Raw genomic sequence first — 21,967 nt, 5'->3', positions numbered from 1 at the left:
TGAGAAGGAAGCTCAATTAAAGAGAGAGAAAGCTGAATTTGAAGAAAATGAGGCAATTAGAAGAGCTGTTGCTGAAAGGAGGAAAGCGGATTTGCAAACGGAGCTGCAGCTACTGAAAACGAAGGAAGAAGAAGCCATAGTAAAGGCAGAAACTTTCGAAGGAAGTGTGCATTATATTGGTAATAAGTCGGTACTTTCGAAACTTTCCTGTCATTCTCCATCATCTCAGGAAAAGGTTGCAACTTTTTTAGAAAATTCTTCTAAAGTGTCAGAACAGCAAAACATTTTAAAGGTGCAAAATGTACAGTCAGAAAAACAAACTTTAATCCATGATGATAGTTCATTTCTTATTCCGCCTGAGTTTGCACCACCACCACCTACAACAGAGCAACCATCACTCTTAGTCGAAAGCATAAATGACTTCAGTAAATACTTGCTTAAAAAGGAACTTCTACTGAACAGGTTATACCGGTATGACGAAAAGTGTGAAAACTATCTGATGTGGAAGACAAGTTTCAGAACTGTAATGAGTGAGCTTGACGTGACAGCATTTGAGGAATTAGACTTGATGATTAAGTGGCTAGGTCCAGAGTCCTCCAGACAGGCATCTAGTATTCGCGCGTCATGTGCTGGCAGTGCTGAATCTGCAAGATCACGAATTTGGGATCGTCTAGATGAGAGATATGGAGCAGCAGAAAGAGTTGAAATTGCTTTAAGGCAAAGGCTGCAGGCTTTTCCTAGACTTAATCCTAAAGATTCAAAAGCACTTAATGAGTTGTATGATTGTGTGTCAGAAATTAACTTTCTGAAAGATAACCCCAAGTACAAAGACATGTTTTCTTTCTATGACACGTCGTATGGTGTTTCTCCCATCGTGGCCAAGCTTCCAATACATCTACAAGAGCGGTGGACGGTTAAAGCTTCAGAGTACAAAATCAGACACAGTGTGCCGTACCCACCATTTTCATTCTTTGTGGAATTTCTGAACTTGCAATGCAGGATGAAGAATGATCCTAGCTTTGTGTATGAAATGACAACTAGCATAGCCACACCTCAGGCCCAGAAGCGATCCCTGGGTGTCAGAGTGAACAAACTGAATGTGGACACAAACCAAAGTACTTACACACCAAGTAGGCAAGCAAAATTCAAGTGTCCATTGCACAACTCCAACTCTCACATGTTAGCGTCATGTAGGGACTTTAAAAGGAAAAGTTACATTGATCGAAAGAAGTTATTGAAAGACAACTTTCTGTGTTTCAAGTGTCTTGATGATTTCCATGGCTCATGTCATAAAGAATTGAAATGCAGTGAGTGTGGCAACAACCACCACACGGCCATGCACTTTACTCCAGCAGTGTCGTCAAAGTATGGCGGGGAGCCTCAGCAGCGGAATAGAGTACCTGCTCCCCAAGGTGTAACAAATTCTTCATCCGTGAACAGTTCATGCACTCAAGTTTGCGGTACCCCTGGCTTTGTCGGGAAGTCGTGTGCTAAAATAGTTTTGGTGGAAGTTTCTAGCAAACAGACAGGACTGAAAATGCAAACGTACGCATTGATCGATGATCAATCAAATAGATCGTTGGCTTCACCTACACTTTTCGATGAATTGAATGTCAAGGGTGATGTTGTTGAATACTCAGTTAATACGTGTAACGGCATTGAAGTGAAAAATGGCAGAAAAGCCACTGATCTAGTTGTAACAAGTGTTAATGAAAATAGTGTTTCATATGATATGCCATCAATGCTCGAGTGTGAAGTGCCTAACAACAGAGATGAGATTCCTACGCCAGAAGTCGCCCTGGCGTACTCCCACCTGAAGGATCTAGCGCCACACATCCCACCAGTCGATCCCTCATGTAGTGTCAACCTTCTGATTGGAAGAGACCTTATAGAAGCACACCATGTGATGGATCAGAAGATTGGGGCATCAAATATGCCATATGCTCATAAACTTCCATTGGGCTGGGTTATTGTGGGCGAGACTTGTCTCGGTAGTTCGCATATTACAAACAATGTAAATGTAAATAAAACCTACATTGTAGGTGATGGGAGAGCCTCTATCTTGCCACCATGTTCGAGTAAATATGTTGTGTCTGAAAAATGTGAAAATGACAATGTTGATCAAAATAACTGTTCAAGCATGTATATCATTGATAATGGTAGATATTCACTGTTTATGCCATGTAACAATGTTCATGAGTTAGATTGTATGACTTATGATTTTGTGTTCGCATCTTCTGTCCGTGATGAGAAAGCGTCATTGTCCATTGAAGACCGAGAGTTTCTGTCCATTATGGACAGTGAATTCACACTAGGTTCCGACAGTAAATGGTCCGCCCCACTTCCATTTAAGTCACCACGACCCAAGCTTCCCAACAATAAAGCCCAAGCTTTTCAAAGAGCCAAATCCCTCCAAAATAGTCTGAACAAGAACCCTGTTAAGAGACAGCATTTTGTAGACTTTATGGGTAACCTGCTTTCTAGTGGTCATGCAGAACTTGCTTCTAAGCTAGCAGATGATGCTGAGTGTTGGTACCTACCTATCTTTGGAGTCTACCATCCCAAAAAGGTTGATAAAATTCGTGTTGTCTTCGACTCAGCTTGTCAGTATAATGGTGTGTCGCTCAATTCTGTGTTGCTCCAGGGTCCAGACCTAGCAAATAGTCTGCTTGGTGTCTTACTAAGGTTTCGTAGGGAACAGGTAGCAGTTTCAGTTGATGTAGAGCAAATGTTTTACTGCTTCGGTGTCAAAGAGTGTGACAGAGATTACCTTCGGTTTCTATGGTATGAAGATAATGACCCCTCAAAATCTCTAGTTGAGTATCGCATGTGTAAACACGTGTTTGGGAATAGCCCATCTCCAGCCATAGCAAATTATGGTCTGCAGAAATCAGTTGAGAATTCTGACGAAGATGTCAAAGAGTTTGTTCGGAGAGACTTTTATGTGGATGATGGTCTTACTTCTTGTCCTACGGTTTCAGAAGCCAGGAGTTTGATTGAACGTACCCAAGCTTCACTAGCAGGGAAGGGAATTCGGCTTCATAAGATATCTTCAAACGTCCCAGACGTTATGAAAGGGTTGTCTCGGGAAGATTTGTCAACAGACTTGAGCCGTCTGGACTTTGATCTTGAGAGTTTACCTACTCAGCGTAGTTTAGGACTTCAGTGGGACTTGAATAAGGACTACTTCCTGTTCGATTGTCATATACAAGATAGACCCGTCACGAAGAGAGGCCTTCTTTCAAGCATTCATAGTGTGTTTGATCCTATCGGCTTTTTGTCGCCAATTTTGATCAATGGCAGGCTGATTTTAAGAGATGTAATCGCTAGCGGTATAGAATGGGATTTACCTCTGACCACAGAATTTGAGGCCAAGTGGTACAATTGGCTAGGCAGTTTAGCAGATTTGGAGTGTGTGAAAGTCAGTAGAAGTCTGGTCAATGTGTCACTTTCAGAAATGTCCAATCCTGAACTTCATGTATTCTCAGATTCGTCAGAAAAGGCAATAGCAGCAGTAGTGTATGTGGTAGGGTGTTCCAGTGCTGGTGAGAAAAAGGCCAGTTTTGTGATGGGTAAAGCTAAGGTCGCCCCAGCTAAAGGTCATACTATTCCTCGTTTGGAACTTTGCGCTGCTGTTTTGGCCACAGAGCTGTACACTTTAGTTTCTGAGAATCTTGGTGTCAATATCGCCGATACTCATTTCTATACAGACAGCAGAGTAGTGCTAGGTTACATAGGAAACCAAACCCGTAGGTTCCATACTTACGTCAGTAATAGAGTTCAAAAGATCAGACGTGTAAGTTCTCCAAAGCAATGGAGATATGTAGCAACAGACAAAAACCCTGCAGACATCGGTACTAGAGGAGCCAGTCCCAAAGAATTGCAGGATGGCTTGTGGTTGTCAGGTCCAACTTTCCTTTGCACTCAGGAAACCCCAATGTCGAATGAGTTCTTTCCACTTCTAAACCCACAATTAGATTTTGAAGTTCGCACATATGTTGTTACCATGAAAACGTCTGTTGGTAGCAATGCTCGCTTGGAAACAGACCGTTTTGAGCGCTTCTCATCTTGGAGTAGATTACTGCTTGCTCTAAGTGTTCTAGTGCATGTTGTTTCGTCTTTCAAGAAGTGTTGTAGTCAGAGAGGTTGGCATAGATGTTCCATCTCTAGTTCCCCAGAGAGTAAGTCTAGAGCTACTGAGGTTGTGCTCCGAGAAGTTCAGTATGATTGCTTCAAAGCAGAAGTTGATGCTCTTTCCTCACAGAGCCCTGTAGGTAGTAGTAGTACTCTGGTTGCATTGGATCCATTTCTGGATGATGTAGGATTGCTGCGAGTTGGTGGACGCCTGCGTCAGGGTGACTTTCCAATAGAAGAGAAACACCCCATAATCTTAGCCGCAAAACACCATGTCACTAAGTTGCTCATACGTCACTACCATGAATCCGTTCAGCACCAAGGGCGTTTATTCACTGAAGGTGCAGTAAGGCAGGCAGGTTATTGGATTGTTGGAGGTAAACGTGCCATTTCCTCTCTCCTTTTCAATTGTGTGACTTGTAAGAAGCTTAGGGGTAGCTTTGAGAAACAAAAGATGTCCGACTTACCCTCAGACAGGTTACAGCAAAACGCACCTTTTTCATATGTAGGTGTAGACTGTTTTGGCCCTTGGCAAGTTGTATCGCGTAAGACTAGAAGCTCACATGCGAGCGCTAAACGTTGGGCAGTGCTTTTCACTTGTCTCTCTGTACGTGCAGTTCACATAGAGGTAGTCGATGAAATGTCATCATCAGCATTCATAAATGCTCTTAGACGCTTGATCGCCATTCGAGGCCCAGTTAAGATGTATCGTTCAGATCGTGGTACAAACTTTGTAGGTGCTACAGACCACATTGGAGTAGATGTGATTAATGTAGAAGACGGAGACACTTAAGACTTCATTGCAAAAACAAATAGTGTTTGGGTGTTCAATTCCCCCCACAGTTCACATATGGGGGGTATATGGGAAAGAATGATAGGGGTTTCCAGACGCTTATTAGAATCCATGCTGTCAAACACTCATACCCTTACCCATGATGTCCTAGCCACACTTATGGCAGAGGTTAGCGCAATAATCAATTCTCGCCCCATAGTACCTGTATCCACTGACCCAGAGTGTCCTGAAGTTTTGAGTCCATCTGCACTTCTCACTATGAAACTTGATCTTGACCAACAACCAGTTGATGAAATGTCCCTTAAGGACCTGTACAAAGACCAATGGAAAAGGGTCCAGTATCTTGCAAACCAATTTTGGTTAAGGTGGAGAAAAGAGTTTCTCCAATCCCTGCAAACAAGGCCTAAATGGCATCATGATCAAAGTCCCTTAAAGGTCAATGACATAGTCCTCCTGAGAGATTACGACGTACCCCGCAATTGTTGGCCCAAGGGACGGGTGAACAAAATCTTTCCAAGCACAGACGGAAAGATTCGCAAAGTTGAATTGTGTATCATAAATGCCGAAGGAAAACAGAGTTTCCTTGTAAGACCCATTGTTGAGATGGTATTGCTTGTGAGATATTAGAAACACAGTAAATGGTGACTTACTAGTGTTTTCATTGAATAACTGTTGAAATCTATAAAGGCTGTTATAGATTGATATGGTGTCACAGTCATTGTGTGTACATAGATGTATGTTGAACATTTCTTTGATATTGTGCCATTAATTTTTGAAATTGATAGCTCATTGTTTTGGGTAAATGAATGTGTGTAATTTTATTCACAATGTTTTAAGACTTAAAAGACATTATCTTTACTTGGCTAAAGATAATTTTGAATGGCATTGGTTAAATGCAGTATTAATGTAAGACTTATATATGATATTGAATACTTTAAAATGGTCATATGCATTTCATTTGAAAGGTTGTGCTATTATGTATTGAGTATACACTAGTTCAATGCGTTATGTACTTGTTAGTTTTAATACTAAATGTCTACTTTCATGTAAGATTACTCACTTCAGGGTGAAAGATTATTTTTCAGATGTAACAATGAAAGCATCTATGGTTCATGCCTTTTCACATTTCAAAATATGTCTTCATTTTGTAACTGTTTTTAAAGATGAATGTAATTTTCTTCATTTTATGCATAATGATGTTCTATGCACAAGAAGTTCAATGTATATAATACAAAGATACATTAAGAATACATCTTTACAGCAATTAAAGCTAAGGCATCAGGATATTTTGAGAATTGTAATTGTGTAATTTAGTCTGGTGTAGTGTTGTTAGAAATAGTCATCACTTTGCTTATAAGAAGAAACAATTTTGATTTGTCATTAAGCAATGGTTTAGTTTTTTTTATTTTTCAAAGAATTCGATACCGTATTTACCATTTTAAGTGAATACCATATTTGTTCTTGTAAACAAAAGGTAAATTGGGTCATATCAAAATTTTCTCTTTTGATGTTTCAACTCAATACCATATTTACTATTATCAGTTAGTACCGTATTTGCTATTGTCAATTGTTACCGTATTTATTCCAAAGGTTGTACCATAATTTTTATGTGAAATTCAGGATTTTATTTTTTCGTGTTTTATTTTTGATAGCGATTCCAAATTATTGTCATCGGACGGGGAGTGTTCTGGAACGACTGTTCCATTTATTTCTGTTTTCGATTCATCCCCGAGCCGTGTCGGTTTTTGTATCGATGCTTTAATAATAGTATAATGTAACCTAGTATTGAACCGGAAACGTCTGGTCGGGCATCCCGCACATTTATTTTCTTGTAATTTCATGGCTTTCTTTAGTCCACACAGTGTAAGGATATTGTGTTTATATTGTTAATTTAGTCATATTGGTAATAATGTTCATTTTGCATAAGTTCAGAGTTTCTTCTTGAATATTTCATAGTAAAATTTACCATTTTCAAGATTCGTACTCAAACCTATTCGTACTTGTGTTAGGTTTATATGTTCTTTAAACAACTGGTACACGTTAAAATAGATATTGTATTGTAATATCACTAGTCATAAAAGTATTTTAATAAGTCTACGTCATTCTAAACCTGTTTTCTGTGTATTTTCAGTCTTTTACCAACTTTTTGGTCGTAACGTCTACTACGATTAAAACGGTTAACTGGCAAGGCGTTGTTCTTTGAATTTGTATGATTCCACCAATTCCTGAACTATGGCCCATCACAGTCAGCATTATTATATTATTATATTGAATCAGTTTTATTACATCGTCATCTCAAACCTAAAACAGAAATAAGCAATTTGCCATTAAAAAGAGCCCGTTTACTGGTTTAAGAGAGAGAAGGGTGGTCAAGCGGAGAAAGATGCCATTTTTTCAATAAAGGTGCTCGTGTCCTTATTATTGCTGTTATTTCATTGCAATAAGTCAGCGTGCTGTATAATTCATGGCTACACGTCGTTTATTGACATTCGTAAGGTACAAGTATTTTTTGGTAAACATAAATCAAGGTCGAACGCGGGTTTGGAATAACATAAGTTGGCACAGTTGTGTTAGGTAATCATTATGATAAAGTGGAGTGGCTTTGTTACGTATGTTAAAATCTTTAAATGAATCATTTTATTGTTAAAAATATAATAATATGATGGTAATATACGTATGTTTAATTGAACCAGTGGTCTGTACATCCGTTAAATACCTAATGTCAAGCTCAGTTTGTAGATTAGAGAGAAGTGGGCATATAAATCTTCAACCCCTGTAGTAGGAAACCTTCGTCGAGCTGTGGTCACGTTCAGAGGCCCATATCGGCGCAGGTGCACTTCTCTAACCATTGCTACTTCTGCTTAGAGAAAATATTATTGACGAAGAATATTTTTTATTGTGAATCCATACATTGAATAGAATACTCTATAACTAAAGATATGTATATAAAACCAACATGATAGATTCCTCAATTTCAGTTATTTAATTCATACCAATGGTAGTTTTCACGATATTTTCTTTCAATATCTTAAACATTTTTTTATAAACTACATAATTCAGTCGTAATGTAAACTTTTCGTAAGATAACCGATACTAGGACTAGACCAAGTCTCGCACGCTGTGAACCCAGCTCCTAAGAGTTGTCGGTGTTTGAAGGCAGCTCTTATACCTGGTGTCGCGATGATAACGTTATCACATTGTAGTTTAATCTATGTTGTACAAATGAATGTAGACCCAGCGATATATCGCATGTATTAATCAGAATTACTTAAACGAACCCCGTTTAAGAATGAGCTATTGTATTTCGTAAACTGTTTACGACATAATTAAACGTGTGTTTGTCTTTTTCTTTAAGTACCCGAACAATATCGTCTCTCAATCGATATATATACAATGTATAAATGTAAAACATAAACTTGTTGATCATCATGTTCCTATCGGTTGTATATCAAAATCTCAACTCATATGTGACTTTTTGTTTGTTTTTATCGATTATTGATGCACTATTATATTCATGAGTGACCCGTCATAATACCCATCTGTTCTATTGATCACACTTTTGGGCACTGACTTGCCTATTGGCAATTCAAAGCAAATATAGGATGATCACAACGAGTGATGGTTTTGGCCACTAAGTGTTCATTTGTATTAATATAATGTTCACTATAGCCATTCCCCTTTATTTCAATCGACATCCTTCAATACTCAATTTAATGTGTAATCTGAGTTTCATCTTGAAAACTGATAAAATAGGCCGAAACGTACAATCAGGTCTGTGCTGATTATATATTTATACTCCCCATAAGCAGTTCAGAGTCCATCACAGGTATCAGCTGGTCATCTTCGCCATTTTAACTGAAACGTTGTGTTGGAAATATTCCACTAAGGTAAATGTTTTCGAATTTATGTCAACCGTTTCTTCGTTCGGAAATGTTTATATGCACGTATTGACGTACACATGTTCCTTTATTAGACAAGACCACCCTGTTTTGAAATCAGCTCCCTTTGGGCGTATACTACAAGACAATCAGCAATATAATTTATGTAGCCGATGCAAACTTGTAGTACCTGCAATTTTAGGAAGGTGCATTTGTCCAAGTAATACAATGAAATAATACTGATTTTAAATTTGCTTTATATGAATAGTATAAAAGCTGATATTGTTGTTTACCTATATATTATGAATCCATGTGGTTTATAATTTAACGATTATAGCGAGTACAGTACAGTACACACAACGGTATGGTTTTGCTGTGTTTTGAATTTCATTCGTCTATCAGAAAGGAATTTTAATCACGAAGCATCGATATATGTTCTGCACTAAGTGATTCAAGGAGGATTCATAAGGTCCTAATTCCAAAATCGATGACAATTTGTTCGTTCTTTCGAACCGTTAAAAGCTTCATAATGATAGTAACCGTCGCCATTCTTACCTAAGGTACTTCATAATTCGTACAACAAGAAGATTGCCAAAGATGGTACTATACATAAAGTAATTTTCATATTCCCTTTTTTGCAGCCAGTTTCGACATAAATTGATACCACGGTGTTCCCACGCCTTAACCCTTTATTGCTGATCCAACCTGTAATATAGCGTCATAATGTGAGATTTAAAAAATAATAAAAAACGTCGAGAATTTTCTATTTATCATAGGAACAACTTCTCAACAATTATTGCTGAATACAGCAAACGATTAAAAGAGAACGAATATATTTTATAAAGTTTGGCGTGAAAATAACGACGGCATGAGCTATTGCACATGATATTTGAAAAAAGTCCATAACTGTTTGTATTGCTTTTTGTGAATAAAATGAACTGCACCTTGATATAATGTTAATCAAGTCTACCGGAAAAGAAGACTTTCTTGCTATTTTCGAGTAAAATTTCGTACATCGAAACATTGACTGATATGAACGCATAGTTACCTATCAGGAAAATTATATCATGAACCTTTGGATCAGGCCGATTTCACAGTAGATTTAAAAGAAAATAAATATGGACCATGCTCTGTGAAAAAGAGGTTTAATTCGTGTACGTAAAGTGTCGTCCCATATTAGCCTGTGCATTCCGCACAGGCTTATCAGGGACGGCACTTTCAGCCTAAACTGGATTTTTGCTCAGAAGAGACTTTCTGTAAACGGAAACAATCATAAAAGCGGAAAGTGTCGTCACTGATTAGCCTGTGTGGACTGCCTTTTCACAGATCGAGGCTGATATGGAATATGACGTAACTTTTTTCCGACGAATTGTATCGCGAGAGTTGATTTATGATAAAGTGGATTTCAATAAAACGGGCTTTCTAGTAAAGCATATTGCGTGAAATATTGGCCAAAAATATCAGATGGAGTCCGCAAACGCAAATCATGGAAATGCTTTTCTGCTAAACTGGATTTTATTATAGATGATACTTTTTTGACAAGACAACTTTCATAACAGCGGAAAATGTGTTACATGATTAACTGGGGGCGATACTTTAAGCACATTCCTTCAGCCCGATTTTCCAAGAGATGCGCTCATATGATCTTTCACGGTAGCTCCAGGAGGAAAGCTTGTGATTTTGTAATGATACAAGTTAAGACAATACGGAGCTGTTGAAACAGGGTTTAATAAGGAAGTAGAATCGTATATGAGATGCATGTGTCTACATTAATAAGTTTAAAAATGGAATACAAATCATGGCATGGCTCTCTTTAAAATATTACATAAACCTGATTATAACTTGAACAAGGTCATGTATCAGGGTATTTGAATTGTGAATGAATCGCATGGTAATAAACCAACACGTTCGTCAATCTCCTAATTTCCACATTTACTATTTGCATAATCTTCTTCTTTGGCAATGTGATGCAATATCAAAACACACGTTGATAAAAAATTTCGCGAAAAAATGACCATCTTTAATCCAAGAAATTAATCACTTGTCACAATCTGCAATTAATACATGGTATATTCCTAGGCAAGCATTCAAGTTCCCACATGGGACCAGTTCACATTTCTTAATCATGTAAGGTCAATAAGGACCGACCAAACAAGCCTACAAACATGGTGCCAATTTTGAAAATACCAGGATAATTAAAAACCGCCGTCGGTGTAATCGTGTGTCCACTCACTTTAGGCCCATTTATGTTGGGTAACATGTACTAAAATGTTCAAATTTGCTTATTTTCAGATTTATTCTGAACGCGAATTATTTCAGCTAGTCGGAACGATGCTATTGCAAAATAACGTTAAACGATGTAAATCGACCTCATATTTATAGGAGTAGGAAATTACCCCACCCACAATGGTACACCCATGTTGATTCTTTTTAGGCCGAATAATACATAAACTACACTCGCAAACCCCGACAGTAGAAAGATAAATAAATAGTTTTTATCAAGTAAAGTCACGCTTGCTAGATTTTCATCCAAATAATAACATTATTTCATATTTTATCTACCTGTTTCCTTTCTCGTCAACCAGGTCAGCCATTTTCCGCTTCTTGTTGGAAGAAGAAGTATATTCGGACAGTCTTACCCGGCTTCCCGGCTCCGTGAGGTGGGTAACAATCGAGTGACTCGCGCACCATAACCAGGGTAACACGAGTAATACTCGAGCATTACCCGGGTTAACTCGTGTTAGCTCGAGTTAGTATGCCGAACGCGCTCAATGTAAAAATCAAAATCCGTATGAGATAAATAATGATCAAAGTTGGGACATGGGATTTACTTTGACATAAGCAGAGTTTCGAAATAAGCGAGTTGGGGATAACGAGAATCGAATGTTATTTGATAAAGAGTACCGTATGCTGAAAACCTATCGTCGGTCTCGATCAAAATGAACGTATAAGGGATTGTCACAAGGTGAAGATGCGTCATTTTTATTGAGACCGACGACATTAGGTTCTCGACTCTCAACTGTCATCTTATATATGGATTTTCGATTTTAATCGTTTCCTTTGGCCTAGTCGTGAATTCAATTATATCATAATGTGCATTACCATGTCGACTGTGCGCTTCGGATTATGTTGTGCCGTTGTTACTACCTCTTCCTCAAAGGAAACATCCAGCCACTCCATGACTCCGTATTAAAAAAACACTTCTTTATTTTGCCTTTGAGAGATAACCAATACGTCTTCTGTGAGAAACGCATACACGCTAAAGCGTTGTCGTAGCGAGGCATATACGTATACTGTCAGAGACATGATCATGCCTAATAATAATATTTAGCCTTTATTTCTGATAACTGGGTCACCCTACACATTTCTAAACACACCAGTGGCTTAACGATACATAGACCAATATGGAATTGTAAAATTGTGTCACTTAAACACAGTTGTAAACCTTAATTGCTTTTTTTAAAAGTGAAACTTTACTTCAGTTTTATAAATCAGCGGTATATTTCATGTTTAACCGCATAAACCAGACACATCTTGGATTATAATTTGATGTAACAGCCCTATGAAATGTCATTGTGCTTAAATTCAGTGTTTTGTTATTAGAAAAGCATAATCTTACATGTTTAAACACAATTTTCGACTAATCCGTTCTCGATGTCATGTGTATTTAATCAATGTTTTCGTAGTAAAACATACACCCGACTTCGTAGCGAAACGGACTACGCTTTGACCTCGTCAGCCCCCAGTGAAAATATCCATTGATAATTTCTGACATACAATTATGATAATTAAATTTACTTATAAATTCCTATCAAATAAATATTATCTGTAATTAAATTTCTATTATATTGTTATATTGTATAACATAATATTTATGTTATAAGAATAAAGAATATGCATATGCTGTTATGTTACACAGTCAAGGTCATCCTTCAAGGTCATCCTTCAAGGTCAAAGGTCACAGTTTGCCAAATTGAAGATAGCAACTTGATATTTGGCATGCATGCGTATCTCATGGAGCTGTACATTTTGAGTGGTGAAAGGTCAAGGTCATCCTTCAAGGTCAAGGTCAAAGGTCAAATTGTGCAATATTGAAGATAGCAAATCCGTATTTGGAATGCATGCGTATCTCATGGAACTGCACATTTTGAGTGGTGAAAGGTTAAGGTCATCCTTCAAGGTCAAAGGTCAAATATATGGCTTCAAAGCGGCGCAGTAGGATGAATTGTGTTTAACAAACACTGCTTTTTTTTCTTATTTTTGAAAAATCATCTAATAAATGATCACGCCCCCACATGGTTCTCCATCTCCAACCCCCCCCCCCCCCCAACACACAAAGAAATTATTTTCTTTTGAAACATGGTAAAAAACCCCACACATTTTTATTATTTTATTTTTGAAAGACCGTCCAACCATCCCACCCAAGCTATTGCTATCAAACTTGAAATATAATCTTATTAGTTTGTTGTATGTCTTAACAAATGTTCAATAGATTGTGGAAAATATACCTGAACTCAGAATCGTCTATGATGTCCCACTTCTTTAAAACATTAGCGATCATTATGTTTCAATTATGGTCCACTTCCAGTTGGATTATGACTATATTACCTTGACCTTATTGAATATGAAGAATTTCCCCATGATAGCTTACGTTATACTGTCAAGCACTCGAAAAGTCGAGCATGCTGTCTTCTGATAGCTCTTGTTAAGTTTTATTATACAGCACAGTATACGACACTAGCTAACCTGAGTAAGGAGTCTTTTGGACTCCCTACTTTTGAAATTGAGGAGTTCTAATAGACTTCAGGGAGTAAAAATTTAAGGCGTGTTTTATTACATGTATACTGTATGTATTTTTATGCCCCCTTTCAAAGAAAAGGGGGCATATAGTGATCGGACTGTCCGTCTGTCTGTCCGTCTGTCTCTCTGTCCGTCTTACCGTCACACTTTGCGTTTAGGTTTCGAAAAATGCTCATAACTTCTATGTCCCTTGAGATATAACCTTTATATTTGGTATGCATGTGTATATGGACAAGGCCTTTCCATACGCACAAACATGTTAACCCCTGTGATCTTGACCTTGAACTTAGGGTCCACGTTTAGGTTTCAAAATCTGCGTTTAGGTTTCGAAAAACGCTCATTACTTCTATGTCCCTTGAGATATGACCTTCATATTTGGTATGCATGTGTATATGGACAAGGCCTTTCCATACGCATACAAATTTTGACCCCTGTGACCTTGACCTTGAACTTAGGGTACGCGTTTAGGTTTCAAAATCTGCGTTAAGGTTTCGAAAAAAGCTCATAACTTCTACCAAGCGTTTATAGTGGGCATAAGTCATCCTATGATGACAGCTCTTGTATTCACTTAAAATTGTCTTAAAAAAAATCACTAAAAATAGTTGTAGACACATTCTCAGAAAAAAATCTTCGAAAAAAAAGTTCCTAAGTGAAAAATTGTCAGAATAAGAAAATAGGCTAGTGTTTGTTTTTGGTTCAAAATCGGGTCCGGTATTCGGGCCCATTCCCAATGAAAAAACGTATATGTTTTACCCAAATGGGACCTAAATATTCTTAATATTGAAGGTTTAAAAAAAATTCAACATTTTGTTCATCTCCCATCCAGCCATATAAGTTCAACCTTACACTTCTTTTCTCAATTCGAAGCATTTTTTTGCAAAATAGCAACTACACTTATTTCGAAATTTTAGTCAAAACGCCGCGAAATTTCCCAATTCATTGTGACCCGGCCCCATTCCCAAAATGGTGAAAAGACCACTACGGGCATTTTATTGCATTTTTACCCTCAACCGACAAGACATCTTTTTCGTTTTATGGTTTACAATAGTAAATTTGCTAAAGCAAATAGACTAAAAACCATTATCGAAGCTGCAAGCATTCTAATATTTTAGTGTCATAGTTAATACTTCACATCGTAAGTGTGTTACAGCCTTTAATTTTTCATTGGTATATAAATTGTGTCCATAATATTTTTTACAATGTATTAATTTAACAAATAATGAGATTCAGAACAAAGTATTACAGGTAATTATTGACCATATTATTGGCAAATAGTTACTTTCGCACATTTTAATCGCTTGTGGAAAAACTGTAGTCTAAGCGTGTTTTCACAACACCTAACAGTATAATTCCATTTTTTTCCGGATTTTCTGTTTAACTATTTTGCAGTACAATATAGGTGTCAATAATTGCTTATTTTAAAGACCATAACAATAAAGAATTGAAATTAATTTAGATGAAATGTTAATTCAAAATTATTCGTGATTAAATTTTATTAAAATCAACTACAAAATGTTTAACCAAAATTAAAATATCTCAATTATCTCTGGGCAACAAAGTGTTTATGCAAAAATCAATAAAACCCACGCTTTCCTTGCGGATGACGTGCCTTTGTGCACGTGCGGCATAATTTTATGCATTTTCTATTGAGACAAAAGATAAACATGAAATACATGAGTGCTGTTGATTTGAGCCATAATTTTTTTTTAACAATATTATACACGAAAAGCACAACTTCCACAAGGAATATACCCAGTTGCCATTATCAGTCTCTTAAGTAACTGGCCACGATTTTATCATGGCGGATGACAACGTAGGGGGCAAAAACTAGTTTAAAAATGATCACAATTGGGTTGATTCGGAGTCTTAGAGTTGTCCTACTACACAAATGCACTGCAACAGGTAACCAAAATAAATAATTTATGATTGTTTTGTTTTTGTAGATGTGTTTAAACAGAATTATCATAATGGACTACTGTACTCCTTTAAGTGTCGTACACTGCAGCGATATAATGCCGTGGCACTTTTTAATTAATTTAATTTTAAATGCAGTTAAACATGCTTTTATAAACAATTGAAATAGTGTTATTTACAATCATGTTAATAATTTTTAGGTCGACTATTATATATGAAATATATATAGTGGAGCTATCCTACTCTGGCCGGCATTGGCGTTAGCGTTCCCGTTAGCGTGCAAATGTTAAAGTTTGCGTACTACCCCAAATATTTCCTATGTCCTTTGACATATTGCTTTTATATTTTGCATACTTCTTTACCAACATGACCCCAATCCATAAACAAGAGCAGACAACTGTATCAAGCATTTTGACAGAATTATTTCCCATTTTATACTTAGATTCATCAATATGCATATTCTATGTTAAAGTTTGCGTACCACCTCAAATATTTTCTATGTCCTTTGACATATTGCTTTCATATTTTGCATACTTCTTTACCAACATGATCTCAATCTATAAACAAGCATTTTGACAGAATTAGGGCCCCTTCTATACTTAGATAATTGAACATTTTGCTTAAATTGCCATAACTTCATTATTTATGATCACATTTGATTCACACTTTGACAAAACAACACTTACCTGACATACCACAATGCACTCCACCCAAACCATCCCCCATGCCTCACCGCAGAATCCCCCCCAAAAAAAAATAATATTTTTTTTTTCCTTATTTTTGAAAGATCATCTATTAAATGACCACACACCCACATTATACCCCCTCTCCGTGATGGCTTACGTTATACTGTCAAGCACTCGAATAGTTGAGCGCGCTGTCATCTGACAGCTCTTGTTCATTTGTCACAGTTAAATTGTTTATCACCAGGCTTCCTGAAAAGTCCCAAAAAGTGCCTGTCAACCGGACAGGCTGATGGAAAAGTTAGCCTGTCCAGATAAAATTTCACCTGACCGAACAGCGTGAGTTTATAACTGAAGAGTTAAGTTAACTCATATTAATTGCAATGTGCAGCCTGTCAGTGTGTATAAGTACACTCGATAAAGTAAAACAAAACACTTGCGTGTTTTAGTGATAAAAATGTATGATGGTCAACAGCTTTAAATTGTAGTTAGACTCAAAACAAAATAACATAACACGATTGGTGTTGCCTTCATCCTGATGAGTCAAGACCATCATCAGAATCAAAATCAGAGTCTTCATGTGTAGTTTTTTGTTTCAACCTTTGTTATATGTCGGACCAATGAAATTGACGTTTTCAAAAAACAACAAAGGGACAGCACTCTTAAGAACTAGTGAGGCGTTAGTGTTCTTAATTACAAAAAAGGCTTGAAATTCACGAAAAGAGGGTGTTTTCTAATGGGGTGTTTACGTTCTTTTGGCAAGTATTAGACTTTTCGGTATTTAGTCAAAATTTCTTTGCCTGTCACAAGGACCGGCAATATTAAAAACTTCGCCGGACCGTAAAGAATTTTGCCCGACAAGACCGGCGATCCGGCCTTTTCAGGAAGCCCGTATCACGCTATTTTTCCCAATCCATAATAATTAGAGAACAGGCTGTAAAATATAAAGCAAAGAAAAATCACTGAATTCTGTCTGTTTCCTACACTTTGGTGCAGAAGTTATTTACTGAACTCTGACCTCAAGTTCAAGGTCACGGTCACAGGGGTCAAAAATGTTATGCGAATGGAAAGGTGTTGTCTAGATACACATGCATACCAAATATGAAAGCAACATCTGATGGGACACAGTAGGTAAGAGCCTTTTTTGAGTCACGGTCGCAGATTTCGAAACCTGAACACTGACCTCAAGTTCAAGGTCAAGGTCACAGTGGTCAAAAATTTTATGCCAATGGAAAGGTGTTGTCTAGATACACATGCATACCAAATATGAAAGCAATATCTGAAGGGACACAGAAGTTATGGGCCTTTTTCGAATCGCGGTCGCAGGAAAATCTCAGACACGGCTTCACCACAACCCCCATAACTTTTGACCTAGGAGTCAAATCAAAATTCCGTCGCCGTCACTGTTGCACATATGCTCATAGCTACCATGTGTGTAAGTTTCAAGGTTTTAGTGCTAATAGTGTAGGAGGAGATAGTGGCCAGGATCAACGGACGGACAAACATACTGCAGAGATAACCACATAATCCCCACTTTTTCTCCCCGAAAAGCGTGGGGATAATTAAAAAACTCTTAAATTTTGCTCTTTTTACTGAAAATAGTTATTAAATTTATTTTAACAACATATGTGATCAGAAATCAAGCATGACATCTCTTTGAAAAAATAATTTTAATGAATTTGTAACTGCATGTACATTGTTGATTTAAACAAACATGGCAGACTAAGTTGACAGTTGTTTACTGAAAGTTTCAATCAATTTTGTCCCGTAGTCACTGTTATTACACTATTCTATTAAAGAAGACAAGTCTCTAAATAATTTCTATGTGCTATTTATTCTTTTTCTTAAGTAGAATACAATACCAAGTGATTCGTAACTATTTGACTAACAAAGTGTTCTATAGATCTGAGGTGCAGAATAATTCTTACAACAAACACACAGCATTTTATTCTCATCAAAATAATCATAAAATTAAGATATCTCTTATTCCATTTTTGGTTGGTTGACTCTTCTCTTCGGACGATTTTCTAAACCCACCCCTTCAAATAACCCTTGTTGATTGGATGGACCGCTCATGCCTGTACCACATGTTACAGTAGAAAAGTGCAATATACAATTATCACGTTTGACCAATACGTTCGTGATGAACATGTGTGGATAATAACCATTGTGAATAGGAGACCTTATTTCATTAACATACTTGATCATATAACCAGGTGTTCTCTTATGGACAAACCACATTAGTAGTGTGAAACCTAACGCTCCTATAATCAATTACGTAAACCCCGATACCCTTAAGATATACATTCAATCCGAACTTGCATTTGTTATGTACATTGGGAAATTGGATATTTCCATTATTTAAATTTCATTATATACCATATCTGAATTGGGGTTTGTTATGTACTAGCCGAATTGTTAATGAAGGGCTATAGACAAATCAACCTATATTCCCGATAATTGAATTACATTGGAGAAATGAAACTATACCTACATAATCAATTTTTCAAATTTCATTACGTCCTACCCGAAGATTCTATTTCCTAAATTAGTTTGCTTATACAACAATAACACAACAACAACAACACAATAATGTACAATGAGATAAATTCTGTTATTATATATATATATATATTACGTTCATTTATATGTCCCTTTATATATTATAATGTACAATTATAATGTACATTACGTTACACAACTCTCTCTTTCAAATGAATTTTTTCTTATTTCATGATATGAAAAAATTATGATCATGTCAAAAATTTAAATCAAAATCAAAAATTTCATGAGATCTGTACGAAGATAAGACATTGTATTACTCTGAACCAACAAGATTCCGATAATATTTCCTGTTATGATGTAATGATTGAACATATTAAGAGGTTCGAGAAGTAACATGACATGTATTGCACTATATAAACATACGAAATATGAGTTGTGACAGTACTGTAACTGAGTGAATACAATATAATCATGAGTAAATAGATTGGATTTTTATTTTATTTTATTTTTTTTTAAATTTTTTTAATGTCTATTACCAAGTTTACGTCGTTTGTTTTCTAGTAGTATTTGTCTGTATCTCTGTATGTGTGGTAACTAATGTGATGCATGAATGAGGGCTATATCTGGTAATGTCAACTGTGTAAAACAAAATGTACATACATGTGTGTTGTTGAAAGTTCTGTATGGTGTGCCACATGTTGGATGATATTTAAGTTTACAGCAAGGTGTTTGTACTGCTGCTATGCTATGTTGTGAACAGAATTTACATAAAAGTTTTGATGAAAATTGATAACGTCTTTGACGTTGGTGGCCTTGAGTGAAATATTGTTGAATGCGGTTGTGCAATTGAGTGTTATCTGATTGAGCGAATGTGGTGATTGACATGTTGCGAATTTTGTTTGGGATGGATGTTGAATATTTTAATCGGTGGAATGTTTGTAGTGATTCTTTGGAGTCTATGCCGTAGTACGTGAATATTGCTTTGCAAATTTGATAATTGAGAATGTGTTCTTCATTTGTTAAATGGTTGAGCATCTGTTGGTGAAGAAGAGGTATGTTGAAATACGTAATCAAGAAAATCAATGTGTCCACTTGAATTTCGCCAGATCTCATCATATAAGTAAAAATTGAAACATTATGTTCTTGTTCAAGGGTGTCCATTCTTTCAAATGTAGTTATAAAATAATGTATTTCTTCTAATTGAGTTTCTTTAAGAGGTAAAGTAATGGAAATTGGCGATTGAAAATTAAATTCTTTGTAGAATCGAAAAAATGATTGAAAGAAAATCGAATTAGTAATCCAAAAAAGGAATGTGTACAAAGAGGTCAACGAGGTACATGGTTAATAAATAAAATATATAGTTATAAAATAAGGAAATGTTTATATCCGTTTTGTCAGTGGACAGTACAGTTCTTGTAGGTTGTGTTAGCGGACGATAAAGTTAGTGTAGCTGGGCGTCAGCGAACAATGTTGTTCTTGTAGAGTTGGCGTCAGCGGATGATGGAGGTCTTGTAGACTGGGTGATATTGGACGATGGAGCTCCTGTAGACTGGGTGTCAGCGGACGATAAAGTTTGTGGAGTTTGGTGTCAGCGAATGATGGATTTCTGGTAGATTGGGCGGCAGCGGCCGGTAGAGTTCTTGTAGTGGTTGGTTTGATTCTGCGGTAGAATAACTCGTGGAATCAAAAATCATTGTTAGATACAGTTCATGGTGTGGACATTAGTCTTGGTAAATTATATACAATATGGTAATAACACATATTCCAAACGTTCGTTGCAGATTATACGAGTGTTCAATGCATCTTGGTTAACTATAGACAACATCTTAATAACACATATTCCAAACGTTCTTTGAAGAGTATACGAGTGTTCAACACATATATACAGTCACAATAGACGAATACGGGTGATATATCGATCGATGTAGTAGTGCACTAAACAATGTTCGTAGATTTTAGTCCTTTCAAGTATATTGTTCTGTTCATTATTGACGATAGTAGATAATATCCAGTAAACAGCCCATGGTGCTGTTTATGGTTCACAACTTGGATCAAATGTTAGATAATGATGTTGTTGACAAGTTGTTATCGTCAAGGATCATCCTGATGTCGTCGTCTGAAAGGGTTTGTCACCCTCGTAGAGACGGGTATAGGGATGACAGTGTTCTCGGTTGTTGTAGGGGTGCTGAGGGCTTGCCGACCTCAGGCACGAGAGGTTCGTGCGCCACGTCGCAGGAGGCCACGCCCGCATAACCCGGGGGACTGATTTCTCCCAGGCGCATATCATCGTTGGCAGATCGAAATTGGGCAATTATGGGACGTTTAGATTGGGTCATACGTTTACATTTACAGTAAATGAGGAGTGCTGCACCAGAACTCAGAGCGGTCGCCACGCCTATGACAATGTATCCCCATAATAGGAAGTCATCGGATGTCGCGTCAATGTCATTAAATTGTCTGATATCCTGCAGTTTTGTTATTAAAGCTTCCATAGGTATTTCTCTGATGTTTGACAATTCATGAGGCATTTCAGTTTTAGTGAAGTTAATGAGAGAGGCATGGAATGGTTCCCAAATGGAAGAACCCTTAAAGGTAGGTAATTTAAGTTTGTCGGTTTGAAGGCGTGTTTGACTGGAGTTAATGTACCAAGCATGTAATGTAAAGTGTTCGTTGTACGCGCGGCAGTTCATGGGTACATTAACAATGTCTATGGGAGCGATGGCGCGAGCGGATAGTTTATTTTGGGAATGGTCTTGACATATCGTTACAAGGCGTAGGTCTTGTCTAGAGACTATCGCCCAGTTACCAGATCCTAAATATTTGGCATCCGGTAAGATGGTGTTAGGATGTATGATCACCTTGCAATAATCCTTTATGTGCTGAGTGTTGTTAATCATAATGGCTATAACGCATAATTTAGACATGTCCACTTAGTAGAATGGTGATTGTACGTCACATGTACGTCGCGCTTGACAAGTGCTCAATTCATGATCTGTCAATAGGCAGTAGTGATTTCGCGCTTGATCAATCAAGAAGCCCTTAGTTTCCAGTTCGTATCTAGCGGACATGTTATAGTGGATCTTATTGCCATTGATAGTTTCGTTAGCAGGTGAATAGGGCATATCGAAATTGAATACTTCATATACCTCGAAAGAAGCTCCTATCTCAAGGAGAGGGATGTCCATTGTAATGATAATAGCGGTAGGTGACATTATGACGGTCGTCGAGGTAGATTGGTAATAATGCCATAGGTCGGTCTT

At 37.0% G+C, this 21,967-nt stretch overlaps 2 protein-coding genes across 3 annotated transcripts in view; both read left to right on the top strand.

The window, feature by feature from the left end:
• The first annotated feature begins 526 nt into the window (after positions 1 to 526).
• On the top strand, positions 527 to 20,960 carry LOC127878700 (uncharacterized). The gene is made up of 3 exons (XM_052425230.1): positions 527 to 4,511; positions 20,190 to 20,316; positions 20,888 to 20,960. The coding sequence occupies exons 1-3, from the start codon at positions 527 to 529 to the stop codon at positions 20,958 to 20,960; spliced, it is 4,185 nt and encodes a 1,394-aa protein (XP_052281190.1).
• The window catches only part of LOC127879358 (upstream-binding protein 1-like), an 84,216-nt gene continuing 70,929 nt past the window's right edge, over positions 8,681 to 21,967 (top strand). Inside the window, exons 1-2 of one of the 2 annotated variants that reach the window (XM_052426133.1) lie at positions 8,681 to 8,814; positions 11,391 to 11,465. The gene's annotated coding sequence lies outside the window, so the exon portion shown is untranslated. The remainder of the gene's footprint in view (positions 8,815 to 11,390; positions 11,466 to 21,967) is intronic. The other variant, XM_052426134.1, reaches the window with a different exon arrangement.

The sequence above is a fragment of the Dreissena polymorpha genome, chromosome 4, assembly GCF_020536995.1.
Source record: "Dreissena polymorpha isolate Duluth1 chromosome 4, UMN_Dpol_1.0, whole genome shotgun sequence".
In the NCBI taxonomy this organism is placed as follows: domain Eukaryota; kingdom Metazoa; phylum Mollusca; class Bivalvia; order Myida; family Dreissenidae; genus Dreissena; species Dreissena polymorpha.
This window is presented reverse-complemented; position numbering and strand designations above follow the sequence as displayed.